This window comes from Oryctolagus cuniculus, chromosome X (assembly GCF_051225735.1).
Source record: "Oryctolagus cuniculus isolate XC-2025 breed Fujian yellow rabbit chromosome X, ASM5122573v1, whole genome shotgun sequence".
Lineage (NCBI taxonomy): Eukaryota > Metazoa > Chordata > Mammalia > Lagomorpha > Leporidae > Oryctolagus > Oryctolagus cuniculus.
The window spans coordinates 1,569,767-1,585,220 of NC_142888.1; the positions used below are offsets into that span (position 1 = coordinate 1,569,767).

General features: G+C 43.2%; 1 protein-coding gene across 5 annotated transcripts in view; it reads left to right on the plus strand.

The window, feature by feature from the left end:
* CA5B (carbonic anhydrase 5B) overlaps positions 1-15,454 on the plus strand; it is a 66,223-nt gene that overhangs the window by 27,382 nt on the left and 23,387 nt on the right. For all 5 annotated transcript variants that reach the window (XM_089324807.1, XM_089324809.1, XM_089324808.1 and 2 more), the window contains one exon: positions 10,068-10,254. In XM_089324807.1, coding sequence (XP_089180933.1) covers positions 10,113-10,254 — 142 coding nt within the window. In that variant the 5' untranslated portion in view covers positions 10,068-10,112. The remainder of the gene's footprint in view (positions 1-10,067; positions 10,255-15,454) is intronic.

Genomic DNA, 15,454 nt, shown 5'->3' on the forward strand with positions numbered 1-15,454 from the left:
TGCACCTGGGAAAGCAGTGGAGGATGGCCCAAATCTTTGAGTCTCTGTGCCCACGTGGGAGACCTGAAAGAGGCTCCTGGCTTGTGGCTTCAGTCTGGCCCAGCCCTGGCCATTGTGGCCATATGGGGAGTGAACCAGCAGATGGAGGACCTCTCTCTCTCTCTCTCTCTCCCTGTCTTTCAAATAAAAATAAGATAAATCTTTAAAAAAAAAAAAAGTACTGGGGCCGGCGCCATGGCTCACTTGGTTAATCCTCCACCTGTGGTACCGGTATCCCATATGGGCACCGAGTTCTAGTCCCGGCTGCTCCTCTTCCAGTCCAGCTCTCTGCTGTGGCCCGGGAGGGCAGTGGAGGATGGCCCAAGTGCTTGGGCCCCTGCACCTGCATGGGAGACCAGAAAGAAGCACCTGGCTCCTGGCTTTGGATCAGTGCAGCACCAACCGTAGCGGCCATTTGGGGAGTGAAGCAACAGAAGAAAGACCTTTCTCTCTGTCTCTCTCACTGTCTATAACTCTACCTGTCAAATAATAAAAAAAAAAGTACTGGGCTGGTTCCATGTTGAGCTTCTAAGAGTCCATGGATACTCTGTTTTCCTTAGACCTCCCTCACACACATAGGCTAATATCTAACTTCTTGGGTAACACTTTGTTCAAATTTCACCTTCTCAATGAAGCCTTCCCTGAGCAATTTATTTAAAAATATGAGGCCCCTTCTCAGTGGAACTCCAAAGTTACCTTCCCTTCCTCTGCTTTTCCCAGAACATAGTCTACTTGTGACTACAACTCACTTGTTTGTTACATTTGTTGATTATTCTGTGCATCCTCCCACTAGAACAGAAGTGCCACGTGATGGGCTCTTTGTTTACTTTCCCCAATGAGCCTGGAGCAGTACCTGACATTTCATTTAAGATGAGAAAATGAACAAAAGTTATGGACTGACTGAAGGTGAAGAAATCCCCTCCTGCCTGATTTGCCAGGATCTACTCTCTCTCTCTTTTGTTTTTAAGATTTTACTTATTTGAGAGGTAAAGTTACAGATAGGGAGTTCTTCCATTCACTGGTTCACTCCCCAAATGGCTGCTACAGCGCTAATCCAAAGCCAGGAGCCAGGAGCTTCTTCTGGGTCTACCCACACAGGTGCAGGGGCCCAAGCACTTGGGCCATCTTCCACTACTTTCCCAGGCCATAGCAGAGAGCAAAGAGCTGGATCAGAAGTGGAGCAGCTGGGACTTGAACTGGTGCCCAAATGGGACACCGGCACTGGAGGCGGAGGACTAACCTACTGCGCCACAGCGATGGCCCCTGACTGGATCCACTCTTTGCCTACTCCTATCTGTCCTCTGCTCTAAGGTCAGCATCATCAGCACCTGGCAGTACTTCCTTCTATGCATATGGGATAATTTCTTAGAGCCTTCCATTCTCTTAGAAACTCATATTCCCCAAATTAGTTGCAAATTCCCATGCAGCCCCACTTCCCACTGTGTCACCTGAACACCTGCTTGACCAGTATATTGACAAATATTAGTAGCAGATTTAGAACGATGCCAAATCTTTATGACTTTGTTGCGAAAGTAGGTTTAGTGGCTTTTGTTTGTTCTGTCTAAAAGATACAAAAAGAAGTCTGCAGAGTCAATGTTCCCTGTAGTGACATCAGCAGCATTCTGGGGGACAGGTAGTCGTCTATTGCTGGTGGGCTTTGTAAAGGGCAGTGATCAAATGTCCCCTTAGTCCTAGGGAGTTAGTCTGGAGTTGTGCAGGGAAATGCTTCTTCTGGGCCAGGTGTCAGAGATGACCCCATCTATGACCACAGCCCTGCCAGGCCAGCTCATCCTCACTGGTGCTTTTTCTTAATGGCTGTCTGTGGAGCTAGGCCAAGGGTCATTTACCTTGCCTTCTCTGGGTGCCATGCTAACACCCCCCACAGCCTCCTGTTTGTAAACTCTTGTGGCTGGCAGGCATGCCTGAGGCCTCGTGTTATCACAAACTTCCCTTCCAAGGCAGAGATAGTACATAGGGCGGCCTTTTTGTGAGTGTACATTGTAGCTGGCATTATCATCCCCCCACATTACTAAATCAAAATTAGGACTCCTTTAACACTCCATTTGCAGATATCCCCTGTCACTGGACTTTTATGGAATAAGTCTAAACTTCTGTCTGTTTCTTTTATTTTTTATTTTTATTTTTTGACAGGCAGAGTTAGACAGTGAGAGAGACAGAGAGAAAGGTCTTCCTTCCGTTGGTTCACCCCCCAGATGGCCGCTACGGCTGGCGCTGCACTGATCCGAAGCCAGGAGCCAGGTGCTTCTTCCTGGTCTCCCATGCAGGTACAGGGCCCAAGCACTTGGGCCATCCTCCACTGCCTTCCCGGGCCACAGCAGAGAGCTGGACTGGAAGAGGAGCAACCAGGACAGAATCTGGTGCCCCAAACCGGGACTAGAACCTGGGGTGCCGGAGCCGCAGGCAGAAGATTAGCCAAATGAGCCGAGGCGCCGGCCTAAACTTCTGTCTATTTCAACCCCCAACTGACCTCTCTGATCATGATACCTAATCACCCCCCCACACACACACACTCACACTCCCAATGTTCTCATCATCTCTGAAGTTTCCCTGGTCCATCCCTCTACCTTGGCACTTCAAATGCCATCCCTTCTTGAAACTTAGAGCCTCTAGCCCCGGGTTCTTGTTGCACCACACGGAGGCTGTCATCATCCCCTCCAGCTTTGATTAAGAAATATCTGTTTTCTTTTGCTAAGTAAAATAAGCCAGCCACAGAAGGACAAATACCGTATGATTTCACTTATGTGAAGTATTAACATAGGCAAATACACAGAGACATAAAGTGGAATGGAGATTAGCAGGGGCTGGGAGACTGGGGGTTGGGGAAAGAGTTACAATGTAATGAGTCCAGCATTTGTGGTGAGGATGATGAAAAAGGTTTTGGGTATAAGATGATGATAATGGTTACACAATACTCTGAGTGTGTTCAATATTATTGAATTGACACACATATAATTAGTTGAAGTGATAAATACTATGTTTATTTTACCACAATTTTTTAAATTTTTAAAATTTTTTTCACAATTTTTAAAAAGTTAATAGAAAAAGGAAAGTATCTGTTTAAATTGCTTGGCCTTGTTAATTACAAACTTTTAGGAGTGGGAAAGAGCATGTTAGTATTTTATTGCTTTGATTCAGGAATGGAAACCAATGGAATGAGAACACAAAGTTAAGGCAAGATTCCCCCATATCTCTTGGCAGTTTTTATAATGTTATTTTAGTGTCGCATTTATTTCATGGAGCATTTCTACAAATTCAATTTCAGTAATAATCACTTGCATGTATTTAACACAATGGTTTTTTCAGAGAGCCTCCTCATAGCTTACACCATTTGAAGTCACAGAAACAGTCAACTTCTTGTAGAATGTTGCTGAACAATTATTTTTCCTCCTCCTCTGGTTCTAGATTCTTGTATAAATTTAAGAGTGTACATTAAGCTCTACTTTTAAACATTTCAGTTCATATAATCCTTTTATTCTGTTGAACTGCAGTTATAAATTATGCAGTTTTATACTGCATGTAGTCTTCCAAGCTAGCAAAAACATAAAGCTCCTCATCTGAGTTCTCATCCAAGATGAAGGTAGAAATAACACGAAAGAAGTGAAGTAACAGTGTTTACATTAAGGATTAGGTTGGCACTGAGAAACATTAGCAGGTGACTGAGCTTATTCGCTATTTGGTAATTTTAAAAAATGGTTGATTTTCATATTCTATAATAAACTATCACTGAAGCTATTTCTCTCTTTTTTTAGATTTTATTTATTTATTTATTTGAAAGGCAGAGTTATACACAGTGAGAGGGAGAGACAGAGGGAAAGTTCTTCCATTCACTGGTTCACTTCCCAAATGGCTGCAAAGGCCAGAGCTGGGCCAATCCAAAGCCAGGAGCCAAGTGCCTCTTCCTGGTCTCCCATGTGGGTGCAGGGCCCAAGCACTTGGGCCATCCTCCACTGCCCTCCCAGGCCACAGCAGAGAGCTGGACTGGCAGAGGAGCAGCTGGGACTCGAACCGGCGCCCGTATGGGACGCCAGAGCCACAGGCGGAGGATTAACCTGTGCCACAGCACTGGCCCCTGAGGCTATTTCATACAGATTTTTATGGAGAAGAAACTATGAACTAAGAAGTTATTTTCCTATGAAAATTACAGACATGGATAAATTGATATTTATATCTGAGAATTGCTTCAAAACAACCTGGGGAAGGAAAATGGGGGTTGCCTATGAATAAACATGATTAGCCATGAACAGATAATTGTTGAAATGGAATATTACGTGCATAGGTGGTTTTGTTATAATATTATCACTATACACTTGTCCCTTGGTATAGGAGGGGATTGATTCCAGGACCCCCTTAGGGTACCAAAATCTGTGGATGCTTAAGTCTCTTACATAAAATGCTGTAGTGTTAGTATATAACCTATAAATATCCTTCCATTTAGGTTAAATCATCACGCGATTACTTGTAATAACGTACATTAGCTATGCAAATGGTTGTGATAACTATATTATTTAGAGAATAATGACAAGAAAAAGGGCTATTCCTATTCATTATAGATGTGATTTTTCCCCCTGAATATTTTCGATCTATTATCGATTGACTTCACGGATTTTGGGACCATGAATGTGAGAGCCAACTGTATTTTTAGAAGTTAGAAGTTTTCTATAATAAAAAGCTAAGAAAAAGAAAGCAGAATCAGATTTTGAATCGTGGTGGCTGATGGTCTATTGTTTTGTAAGGCTGATCAATTAATTCAGTTAAGAGAGTACTTGAAAACAAGGTGCTATTATTTGGCTCACTATCAAGATAATCTCTTGAAAGTTTACTACTTGTATATGTTTGAAATCCTGCGTCAGACTTTTGCATACCTTAAGTAAGGTGCATCTTGACGTCTGTGCCCCCTTCATGGGGCACCTCCATGGGAATGATGAACTTCCTACCAGTCCTCTTACAGGTGGTGGCCACATATCCTGGCCTCTCCAAGAGTTCAGTGTCTACATTAATAACATGATGCCTACTACACAAAGTGAACCAGGCCCAAAGTCTCACACAATGCTTGTCTAGGCAGATGGCTTATTGATAGCCAGTTAAAGAGTTCTGCCTGGAGCCCTCAGTGAACCATAGTGATAGGAAGTAGCTCTGCTTCTTGTTTTCCTTGGCCGTTGGACACTGCTTGTCAGGTGTGATTATTTCTCCTTTAAATTAGGTGTAGCCTTGTCCCCTCTGGCTTAGATGTAGCTAGGTCAAGGACAGCAGTACAGAGAAGAGCTAGTTCCCAGCTAATTCATAGTAAGCATGTGTGTGAAGAGGGGAGGAGAAAATCAGTTTGCCTCCTTGCCCTGCATTGCTAGTGGTCATGGTTGTTTTTTGTGTCACACACTATTACTGGAAAGTTTCTTTGAAGAAATAAACATCAAGTGTGCAAGTGAAATATGTCTATAGTGCCCCCTCGTTTTCTCCTTTTGTGCCTTTGTCTCCCCCATCCATCCACCCCCAGTCAAGAGCAAACTGCTGAAAGCTGTCCTTTTGATAGCAGAAGGCAGAGTCTGGGGCAGCATGGGTACCATGCTGTGAACTGGTACGTGGTCTTTTTTTTTTTTTAATATAAACATTGATGAGGTAAAATTCCCATAAAATAAAATTAATCTTTTTAGTGTATGATTCAGTGGCATATATTGTGTAACCTCCACCTCTATTTAGTTCCAAAGCATTTTCATCACCCCAAAAAGAAACCCCCCACACTAAGTAGTCACTTCTGCTTCCCCTTTACCTCAACCTCAAGCAGCCACACCTCTGCTTTCTGGCCTAATTTCTCAATTCTGAGTATTTAATGTATTTGATTGTTTTCCAAAGCGGTACATTTTACTTTATAATAACCCCCCAATTTGTCAGTTGTAACTTGTAGGTGGATTTTGATTACTTTCTGATAGTCATCCATGCTGAGCAAGATTTTACAATATTCAAAACACTGGAGACTCAACAGAAAATGCGCATTTCATGAGTTCATAAATCCAAGTGTCTTCCATTTATCTTAGCATTTAAGCTTTAAGCATAGATTCCCTTTGAGATAGAAGGGTGGAAACAAAGCCATTTCCTTTAATAAATAAATATATATATTGACAACTTTTCAACAGACACATAGAAATTGTACATATTTATGGGGTACCATGTGATGTTTTGATACATCACATGCATAACATCCCATTGAGGTAAATATATCAATCTGTCCATTTTTTTTGACAGGTAGAGTTATAGACAATGAGAGAGAGAGACAGAGAGAAAGGTCTTCCTTCCACTGGTTCACTCTCCAAGTGGCTGCTACGGCCAGCGCTGTGCTGATCTGAAGCAAGGAGCCAGGAGCCTCTTCCTGGTCTCCCATGCGGGTGCAGGGCCCAAGCACTTAGGCCATCCTCCACTGCCCTTCTGGGCCACAGCAGAGAGCTGGACTGGAAGAGGAGCAGCCGGGACTAGAACCCAGTGCCCATATGGGATGCCCCTCCATTTCTTTTAAAAGCAGATTTTTTCACCGCAACTTTTTTTTTTTAACGATTTGCTTATTTATTTGAAAGTCAGAGTTACAGAGAGACAAAGAAAGAAACAGAGAAATATTTTATCCCCTGGTCCACTCCCCAGATGGCTGCAACATCTAGGGCTGGGCTAGACTGAAGCTTCCTCCAGGTCTCCCACATGGGTGGCAGGGGCCCAAGCACTTGGACCATTTTCTGCTGCTTTCCCAGGCCATTAGCTGGGAGCTGATCAGAAGTGGAACAGCTGGGAAACAGCCCCTCTTTCTAATCTCTTTTATTCAGCAAAAATAGATGATGATAGCATATTCTCTTTTCTTGTTTAGTCAGTAGTGATCATGATACCAGAAATTCATACATGACCTCTGTATGTGGCTTCTTACACTTAGCACCATGTTTTCATGGTTCCTCTATGCTATGGCATACACCAGGACTTCATTTCTTTTTTTTTTAAAGATTTATTTATTTATTTGAAAGTCAGAGTTCCACAGAGAGAGGCAGAGAGGCAGAGAGAGAGAGAGAGAGAGAGAGAGAGAGAGAGAGGTGTCTTCCATCCCCTGGTTCACTCCCCACTTGGCTGCAACGGCTGGAGCTGAGCCAATCTGAAGCCAGGAGCCAGGAGCTTCTTCCTGGTCTCCCACGTGGGTGCAGGGGCCCAAGGACTTGGGCCATCTTCCACTGCTCTCCCAGGCCATAGCAGAGAGCTGGATTGGAAGTGGAGCACCTGGGATACGAACCGGTGCCCATGTGGGATGCTGACACTGCAGGTGATGTCTTTACCTGCTACACTACAGCGCCGGCCCCTCATTTCTTTCTATGACCTTGGTCATCTTTGCATCACAGCACTCAACACAGCACCTAGAACAAAGGAAAAATCTCTAAGTGTTGAAAATGCTTACTGGCAAAATTCTCTCCTGTGAGACTAAGTTAGGGTCATCGTCAAGTAAGTTCCTCCTTTAGATCTGGCAGGACTTTGTGGGTCCTTCAGATGTTATAAGGTAGGCATGTGAGACACTCCTCTTAAAGGACAACTATTGAAAATGTTTTAAATGTATAAAAAAATCACTACAAATGGGTGATGGTTGCATCTAAAAAGACAAAAAGCCCTTAATACTAGGCCAGATCATGCTGGCAGCCACATCACAGGTCCTGATTCTTGAAATTAGCATCAGTATCTTCTCTATCACCAGGGAAGCCACTCAGGACATTCAGGTAGTATTCCTTCAACACCCATCGTGTTCCTAAGACACGCAGCTAAGACTGAGACCGATGCAGTCCCTCCCACCATGGGACTTGTAAGCTAACAGGGATACAGTCATAAAGCACACTCCCAATCAGTCCTTAATTCACCCAAGAAAAACACCATACCTATGAAGAGGGTGCTGGCTTGACCTGGTGAATGCATGGTCAGAGCAAACTTTGAGCAGTGACACTGGAGTTAGTCCCTGAGGGCTGGGTAGGAATGAACCAGGGAAGGAAGAGCATTTGCACAGGCTAGAGGCAGTGGCAGAAGTAGAAGATCGAAAACCCACAGGGCTGGGGGCAGGCAGGTGCACAAATGGACTTGAGACTATGAGCTCAGTAGTGCCATGGAACCCAGCCTAGCAGCCACATAGTCATGGTTGCTCAAACGGTGTCCCAAACAGAATCTCAAGTAATCACACTAAATGCTTCAAAGTCTACAGTGGAATGAATGTGTAATCAAGGAAAAAAAATATATATATATATATATATATATAAATTTCAGAACTTGTTTGTCAGTTGGTACCAGGATAGGAATTATTAGGAAAGGTGGTCAAAGTTAGTATTAGTGTTCAAAGTTACTATGGCTGTGCTTTCAGAACAGCAATTGTGGATACATTGGAAAGCATTGCCTTCTGACATTCTCACTATGAACTTATGAGAGCTAGAGAGGGAGAGTTCAAAATTAACCTCGTCCATTTTTCCCATGTTTGAGGACCATCAGGTTACAGCAAAAACTGAATGAGTCACAGATTGTATTTTTTAAAGGATTGATTTATTTATTTGAAAGAGTTACACAGAGAGAGAAGGAGAGGCAGAGAGAGAGAGAGAGAGAGAGAGAGAGAGAGAGGTATTCCATCTGTTGGTTCACTCCCCAGATGGCTGCAACGGCTGATCTGAAGCCAGGAGCTTCTTCCGGGCCTCCCACATGGGCTCAGGGGCCCAAGGACCTGGGCCATCTTCCACTGCTTTCCCAGGCCATCACAGAGAGCTGGTTCGGAAGTGGAGCAGTCCGGTCTCAAACTGGTGCCCATATGGGATGCCAGCACTGCAGGCGGCGGCTTTACCTGCTATGCCACAGTGCTGGCCCCACAGATTGTATTTTTTAAAGATTTATTTATTTATTTGAGAGGTAGAGCTACAGAGGGAGAGAGAGAGAGAGAGAGAGAGAGAGAGAGAGAGAGAGAGAGAGAAAGTCTTCCAACTGCTAGTCCACTCCTCAGAGGTCAGCAACGGCCGGAGCTGGGATGATCCAAAGCCAGGAGCCAGAAGCTTCTTCTGGGTCTCCCACGTGGGTGCAGGAGCCCAAGCACTTGGGCCAACTTCTACTGCTTTCCCAGGCCACAGCAGAGAGCTGGATGGGAAATGGAGCACCTGGGACTCCTGCGCCACAGATTGTATTTTAACTGAGATTTCAAAATTGCCCATGGCTATTTTGGCAGGATGTATCTGGGATTTTTCTTAGCAATCCAGATGCAAAGGATTATTTTGTTTTTGTTTTTTTCAGGCTTCCTGGAGTAAGCTTTCATCTTTACATCCTTCTTACCTTTAAAAACCATGCTGGGAGCAGGTGTTCGGTGTAGCAGTTAGAATGCTACTTGGAATGCCCACACCCCCCTACTGGGGTGCCTAAGCTCAAGTCCCAGTTCTTCTCCCAATTCCTGCTTCCTGCTATTGGCACCCTGGGAGGCAGCAAGTGATAACAGCTCAAGTAGTTGGACCACTGCCACCCACCACGGGACACCTGAATTGAATGCCAGGCCCATCTCTGGCTGATGTGGGCATTTGTGGAATAAACCAGCAGATCGATCTCTCTGTGTCTGTGTGTCTCTCTCCTCATTCTCTCTGCCTTTCAAATAAATTTGTAAAAATAATTTTTAAGTAACCATGATGGATAATTGGGATTGCAAGGAATACATGTTCTTTTTAATTTTAAGAAAGTGACCTGTAAATAGTATTTTCATTCATGTGAGTAATAGGAATCTTTTCTCTGGATCTCTAATATTTGACAACCTTGGGGGAAATGCAAAGCCCATGAGTCAGTTGTCCTGACCCTGCCTTCCACGGAGAGGACCTATGAATTTGAGCAACAAGAGTGAACAGACTGTTGACTCATTTGCCCTCCCCCCACATTAGGGTGTGCACTGCCAGTCTGAATGTTGTCCTACTTGGACGTTTCCACAGGATCTTCAATCTCTGTTGTTTACAGCTTTTTTCTCTTCTGTCCTCTTCCCTCCGTGTCATTAGGTTTCTGCAAATTATTTGGGAACTGATCGAGGTTTCAAGCTAAAGATGGTGGTGATGAATAGCCTGAGGGTCATTCTTCAAGTGGCTCCATGCAAATTGTTGAAGAGAAGGTTCCAGTTACCTGGGCTCCTGCCAGTGAGGCCCTGCAGCCTCTACACCTGCACGTACAAATCCCGGAACCGAACCTGTGAGTACTCCTTTTGCTTAAAGGGCAAAAAGGCTTGCTGGTTTCATAATAATCACAGGAGTCAAGCATTTGTAGCTATGGTATCATTGATGTTGCAGGGTGGGCTTCTATACCTCAAGAACTGTGAAAATAACGAATCATCTCTCTATTGATCCATTAAAATAAACATGGAAAATTCTTACTTGGCCAATTTGAGAATGTTAAAATGGTATGCTACAGAAACTGGGCAAGGAAGATGGCCCAGATCCAAATGTTTTGGAACCTATTCTTCACTGTTTCATGTTAGCATTTGTCTTTTAACTAGGGTTAATTCCACTGACTGCAAACTTTCTGTGAACCTTAAGTTTCTGGAAGTTACATATTAATGTCTGCAAACAGTTCAGTGACTTCACATTCCAGAATATTCTGTCCCAAGTTTAGGAATTGCAGAGTCCATTCTAGCTGACCAGCTTGCAAGTGCACACTGTGCTGAAAACACAAAAAATCAAGTAAAGCAGTAGATGGTCTTCCCTTAAACCTCTTGAATCTTGTTCCCCTCCTGGAAAGAAAACTGTCTACCTCTGGATGTGGCAGGGATTCTCTACCGCAGCACTACTGACATTGGGAATGGGTCATTCTGTGCTGTCGGGGACTGGCCTGTAGGGTAGTTAACAGTATCCCTTGCCTCTACCCAGTAGATGCCAATAGCATCCCCACCCACTTCTAACAATCAGAAATGTCTACAAACATTGTCAGATAAGCTGTATGGGGACAAAACTGGCCCCTGGTTAAGAAGCAGTGTAATGACAGGAGAAGATAATGTCTGTATTATGGAGAAATGAGTTTGAATTTATAGAGTGATGAAGTGGCTAAGTATATTATTGAAAGCGGGGTTTTTCATGTTTTCCATTATTTAAAAGAAATTGACAGAGTTTGCAAATGTTGGCTTTTGATATGTTTACTTTCACTGGTGTTTATTTTCTTTGACCACCATATGCACATAATAAAAAGAATGGGTAAGAATAGGTTTGTAAATTACTAATGCTAATCTACCTAAATCCAAGGGCTTAGAACAACTCCATAAATATGTTTTTATTGTAAACTTGGTTTCTTTCTTTCGACCTTGACTGTGTTCTCATTATTCACATAAACTGGCCGGAGTCATAATAAATTTCTGGTTGCTGGGTGTGGCTTCCTATGATCACGGCCACATCCTACCCAGACTGATTCATTCTAAACGCTGGCATTTTGCGGTCTAAGGCTGAAAACGGAAAATATTAGTCATATTTGCCTACTTGCTGATGTTTTGCTATTTTAAATTTTCAACAGAGAATTGAAATTAACTGTCTAAATGTCTGTATGCTTATGCTTTTAGGATAGTTTACTCCTTTTAATGTTAACAAAAACCAAACACTAGTGGTTTGAGGAGGTGGCAACTTCACTTAATTAATTTCCCACATCATAGAACAAGTTTTTGTTTGTAATTACTAGGGAAAACAGGGCCCAGTCCCTCTTTGGTTTGGCTTTTGGTATTTTACACTGTCCTGACCTGTTTTTACCCAGGAGGTATTATGGTCTTTGCTGCCCTGCGCCCCTGGGCATGTCCTGTATTTTGGAGCCACATCGGTACACTTGTACGACAGTACTTACTGTTTTTGACCTCTCAGGACTCCAGTGGATGGCCTGGTGTACACTTGTGACCAAGAATGACCCAAGATTGTTGAGGGTTAGATACTCAGTATTGGTTGGCAGCTACTTCAGGTATTGCAGTCGCTGTCATTGTTGTCATCATCATCATTATCTTCGTCTTCATAGGCTCAGTGCCCGATGTTGACATTTGATTATTTTAAGATAAGGTGAAGCAGGATAAGGAGTCAGTGAACTCAGTGGTTGTGGCAAATTCAGAAAACAGCATTACCAGACATTCCTGAGCTCTGGGCTTGTCACTCTACTTTTCTTCCTCTCTCAGTTGGGACTCATTGGCTGTCAACTCAAATTGCTGTTCGTTGTTATCTCAAAAAGCAGTAACTGTCAGTAACTCTTGACAGTTTTCATTTTGGGAACTTGTAGGCTATGTACCTGTTAAGACAGAAATAAAATCAGTTTCACTCAGGGTATCATCTAATGAAATTTAACCTGTTTGTCACATTAAATAAATTTAGGCATTCGATTATAGACCTAGGAAAGTAAATTTAATAACTCTTGCTTTAGTGAAATATAAAGAGTATCATCTAGAATAGAAATAGTACAAGATTTATTATTATTCCAGTGATTCTTAATGTTCATGATTTCCCACTTTTAGAAGGAAAGGAAGCATTTTACAATAACTTGGACTAAAAAGGCACTGTACAAAATGTAGCCGCTAGCCCCATGTGAGTATTTACATGTATATTTAAGTTCCTAAAAATGTGTCAGCTACGTGTGTCTAGCACTTACCATACGGGACATTTCCATCATCAGAGAAAGTTCCTATTTGACATCACTGACCTATAGTATAAGTGAACTGTATTAGAAAGTTCTTCTGGCTGACGCTGCGGCTCATTTGGCTAATCCTCTGCTTGCGGCGCCGGCACCCCAGGTTCTAGTCCCGGTCAGGGTGCCGGATTGTGTCCTGGTTGCTCCTCTTCCAGTCCAGCTCTCTGCTGTGGCCCGGGAAGGCAGTGGAAGATGGCCCAAGTGCTTGGGCCCTACACCCGCATGGGAGACCAGGAGGAAGCACCTGGCTCCTGGCTTCGGATCAGTGCAGTGCGCCAGCCGTACTGGCCATTTGAGACCTTTCTCTGTCTCTCTCTCTCTCACTGTCTAATTCTGACTGTCAAAAAAAAAAAAAAAAAAAAAAAAAAAAAAAAAAGAAAGTTCTACTATTTCTCTAGTGAACACAAATAAAGCCTGGAGATTGATAATATTAAAAACTTGTTTTGCGGTGTTTCCACAAACAACTCTGATAATCCTCAGATTGAGAGACTTAGAATAGCCCAGACTATCTTTTATTAACATTCGAATCACCTTGAGGAACAATGAGCCCACTGAGAGCCACTCAGGATTGCAGAATGGACTCAGGGTTATCTTCAGCTGCCTGGGACTGACAGATAGCCCTGGAACTGAGCAGGAAATGTGGGCTTTAGTCTCCCGTGCTGGTAACTGCCTGTGCATCCTGAGATTAATGGACTCCCCATCAAAGTGCCTTTTCCAACCCTGATGCTCTAACAGGGCAGTTTGTGATTCTGTGGCATCCTCACCTAAGTCTTGTGGAGGGTCCTGTGTATGGTGACACTGTACAAAGGTCCAGGCCTGAAAAGATGGCCTTCAATTATGTGAGGAAATAACACATCCCAAGAAAAACGAAGCAAATAAGGGAATAGAGCAATGCTATCTAGTAGATAAGTAATGTTAGCCACATAGGTAATTCTATATTTTCTAATAACCATACTTTTAGAAGTACAAATAAGCAGATAAAATTAATTTTATTAATACATTTTATTTAGCCAAATTTATCCAAAATATTGATGTGGGTGAGTGGGGTATTAACTTCTTTTTACTCCAGGCTCTTGTCAATGCACAAAGACAAGAATTCTAAGTACTGACATATATAATGTAAATTTTATTCAAAAGATGAGAAAGCAAACACATACCACACACACACACACACACACACACACACACACCAAAGCAAGTATGTGTTGCCCCATACAGAGAAATACCCATGGTGAGTGGGCAGAGGGCCAGAGGATTTGCCTTAAAGGAGAATGGGTGGGGAGGAAAGACAGAAAGAATACCTGGCAGCTCCTGTAGCCTTTGTCTGCAGCAGGAGAGAGACAGAGAGCACCTCCCAGTTGGCCTCCTTTATGAAGTTGGGGCAGTGCCTCTCCAGGCGTGAAGCCACCTGGAAATCATATGGCACCTCCACAAGTTACATGTGGAGCTCAACATCCATATTTTCATGGTTCCAGATGAAGCAGATGCATCCCAGAAAAGGGGGCATTTTGATTGACATATAGGAGGATAGAATTACACATGGGGCTTCTAACTTCCTGCTCAGCAATCCTAAACTAATTTCCTGCCTATTCATTCCACATCAATATTTTCACTTTAATTTGAAAAGAATCTAAGAATTGCAAATGAACTTTTACACATTGTTTATTTTGTACTAAGTCTTCAGACTCCCAAGCATCCTACAAGTATAGCACATCTAATTTAGACTAGCCTCACAGGGTGAATGCCAATCATATGAGAAAACACAGATACAGAGAAAGTGAGTACTGAGGCATAAGAGCTGATGAAGGGATGCTTTATAGAGTTGGGATTGTCAGGGAAGGGACTTGAACTCTCTGACCTTGAGAGCCTAGTAGAAATTTAAAGAAACAGGCAGATATTATCCTGAACCTAGGAAGTGTTTGAAATAAACCAGGTTTCCTGGCAGAGAGATGATGACCTAAGGGTAGGGAGCCTTGGTATTGACTGATCTGGCTTCCTCTGGGCAAGGAACCAAGTTTAAGCCTGGAGGCCATAGAAAAAGTGCAGGACACAAACTCTTTGAGCAAATAAAGCAAACACATTACATAAGGAATGGTTGAGTGTTGAATGATATGAGAAGCTATGCTGTGTGTTTAGGAAAAGCAAACATCAGCGTGATTGGAGAAAATATCAACATGAAGATAAGCCTAGAAATGGAAGAAATTTCTGTTAATGGTAAGGAGAATGAAGAGTATTTTAGCATAGCAAAAGTGGAGATAAGCCTGTATAGGTGGGGACAATTGTAAGAATAGCACGACGGAGCAGTAGCATGACAAGGGAATGGCAAGCCAAAGGGAGTAGCATGACCTGAAAAGTAGCATGAGAAGCCAACATTTGGGGAGAAGGAGGAGAAAGGGGACTAAGTTAAGTGAGGTGGGTTCAAACAGGAAGACCTAAGCACTTGGACACAGAAGTTACAACTTGATGGACAGGCAGGTACAATATGAAGGTAGGTAATTGGGAAAACTGCTGAGTGCCAGAACAGGCCTTGGCAGAAAGCTGGCTTCATTAAGGGGACAGTGACCAAGGCCCTCCCTGCAGTCGGAGGATGGTCTGGGTTAATAAAGGAGAGATGGGTAGGAGGAAAGGGAAACTTCCGGAAGTAGAACTGGTAATTGGTAGTAGCATTATGGTCATAAAAGATCCACTGAAGGAATAGGTCCGATTTTCTTGGGTGGTCATTTGCATGGTTGTGAGACTTGATACA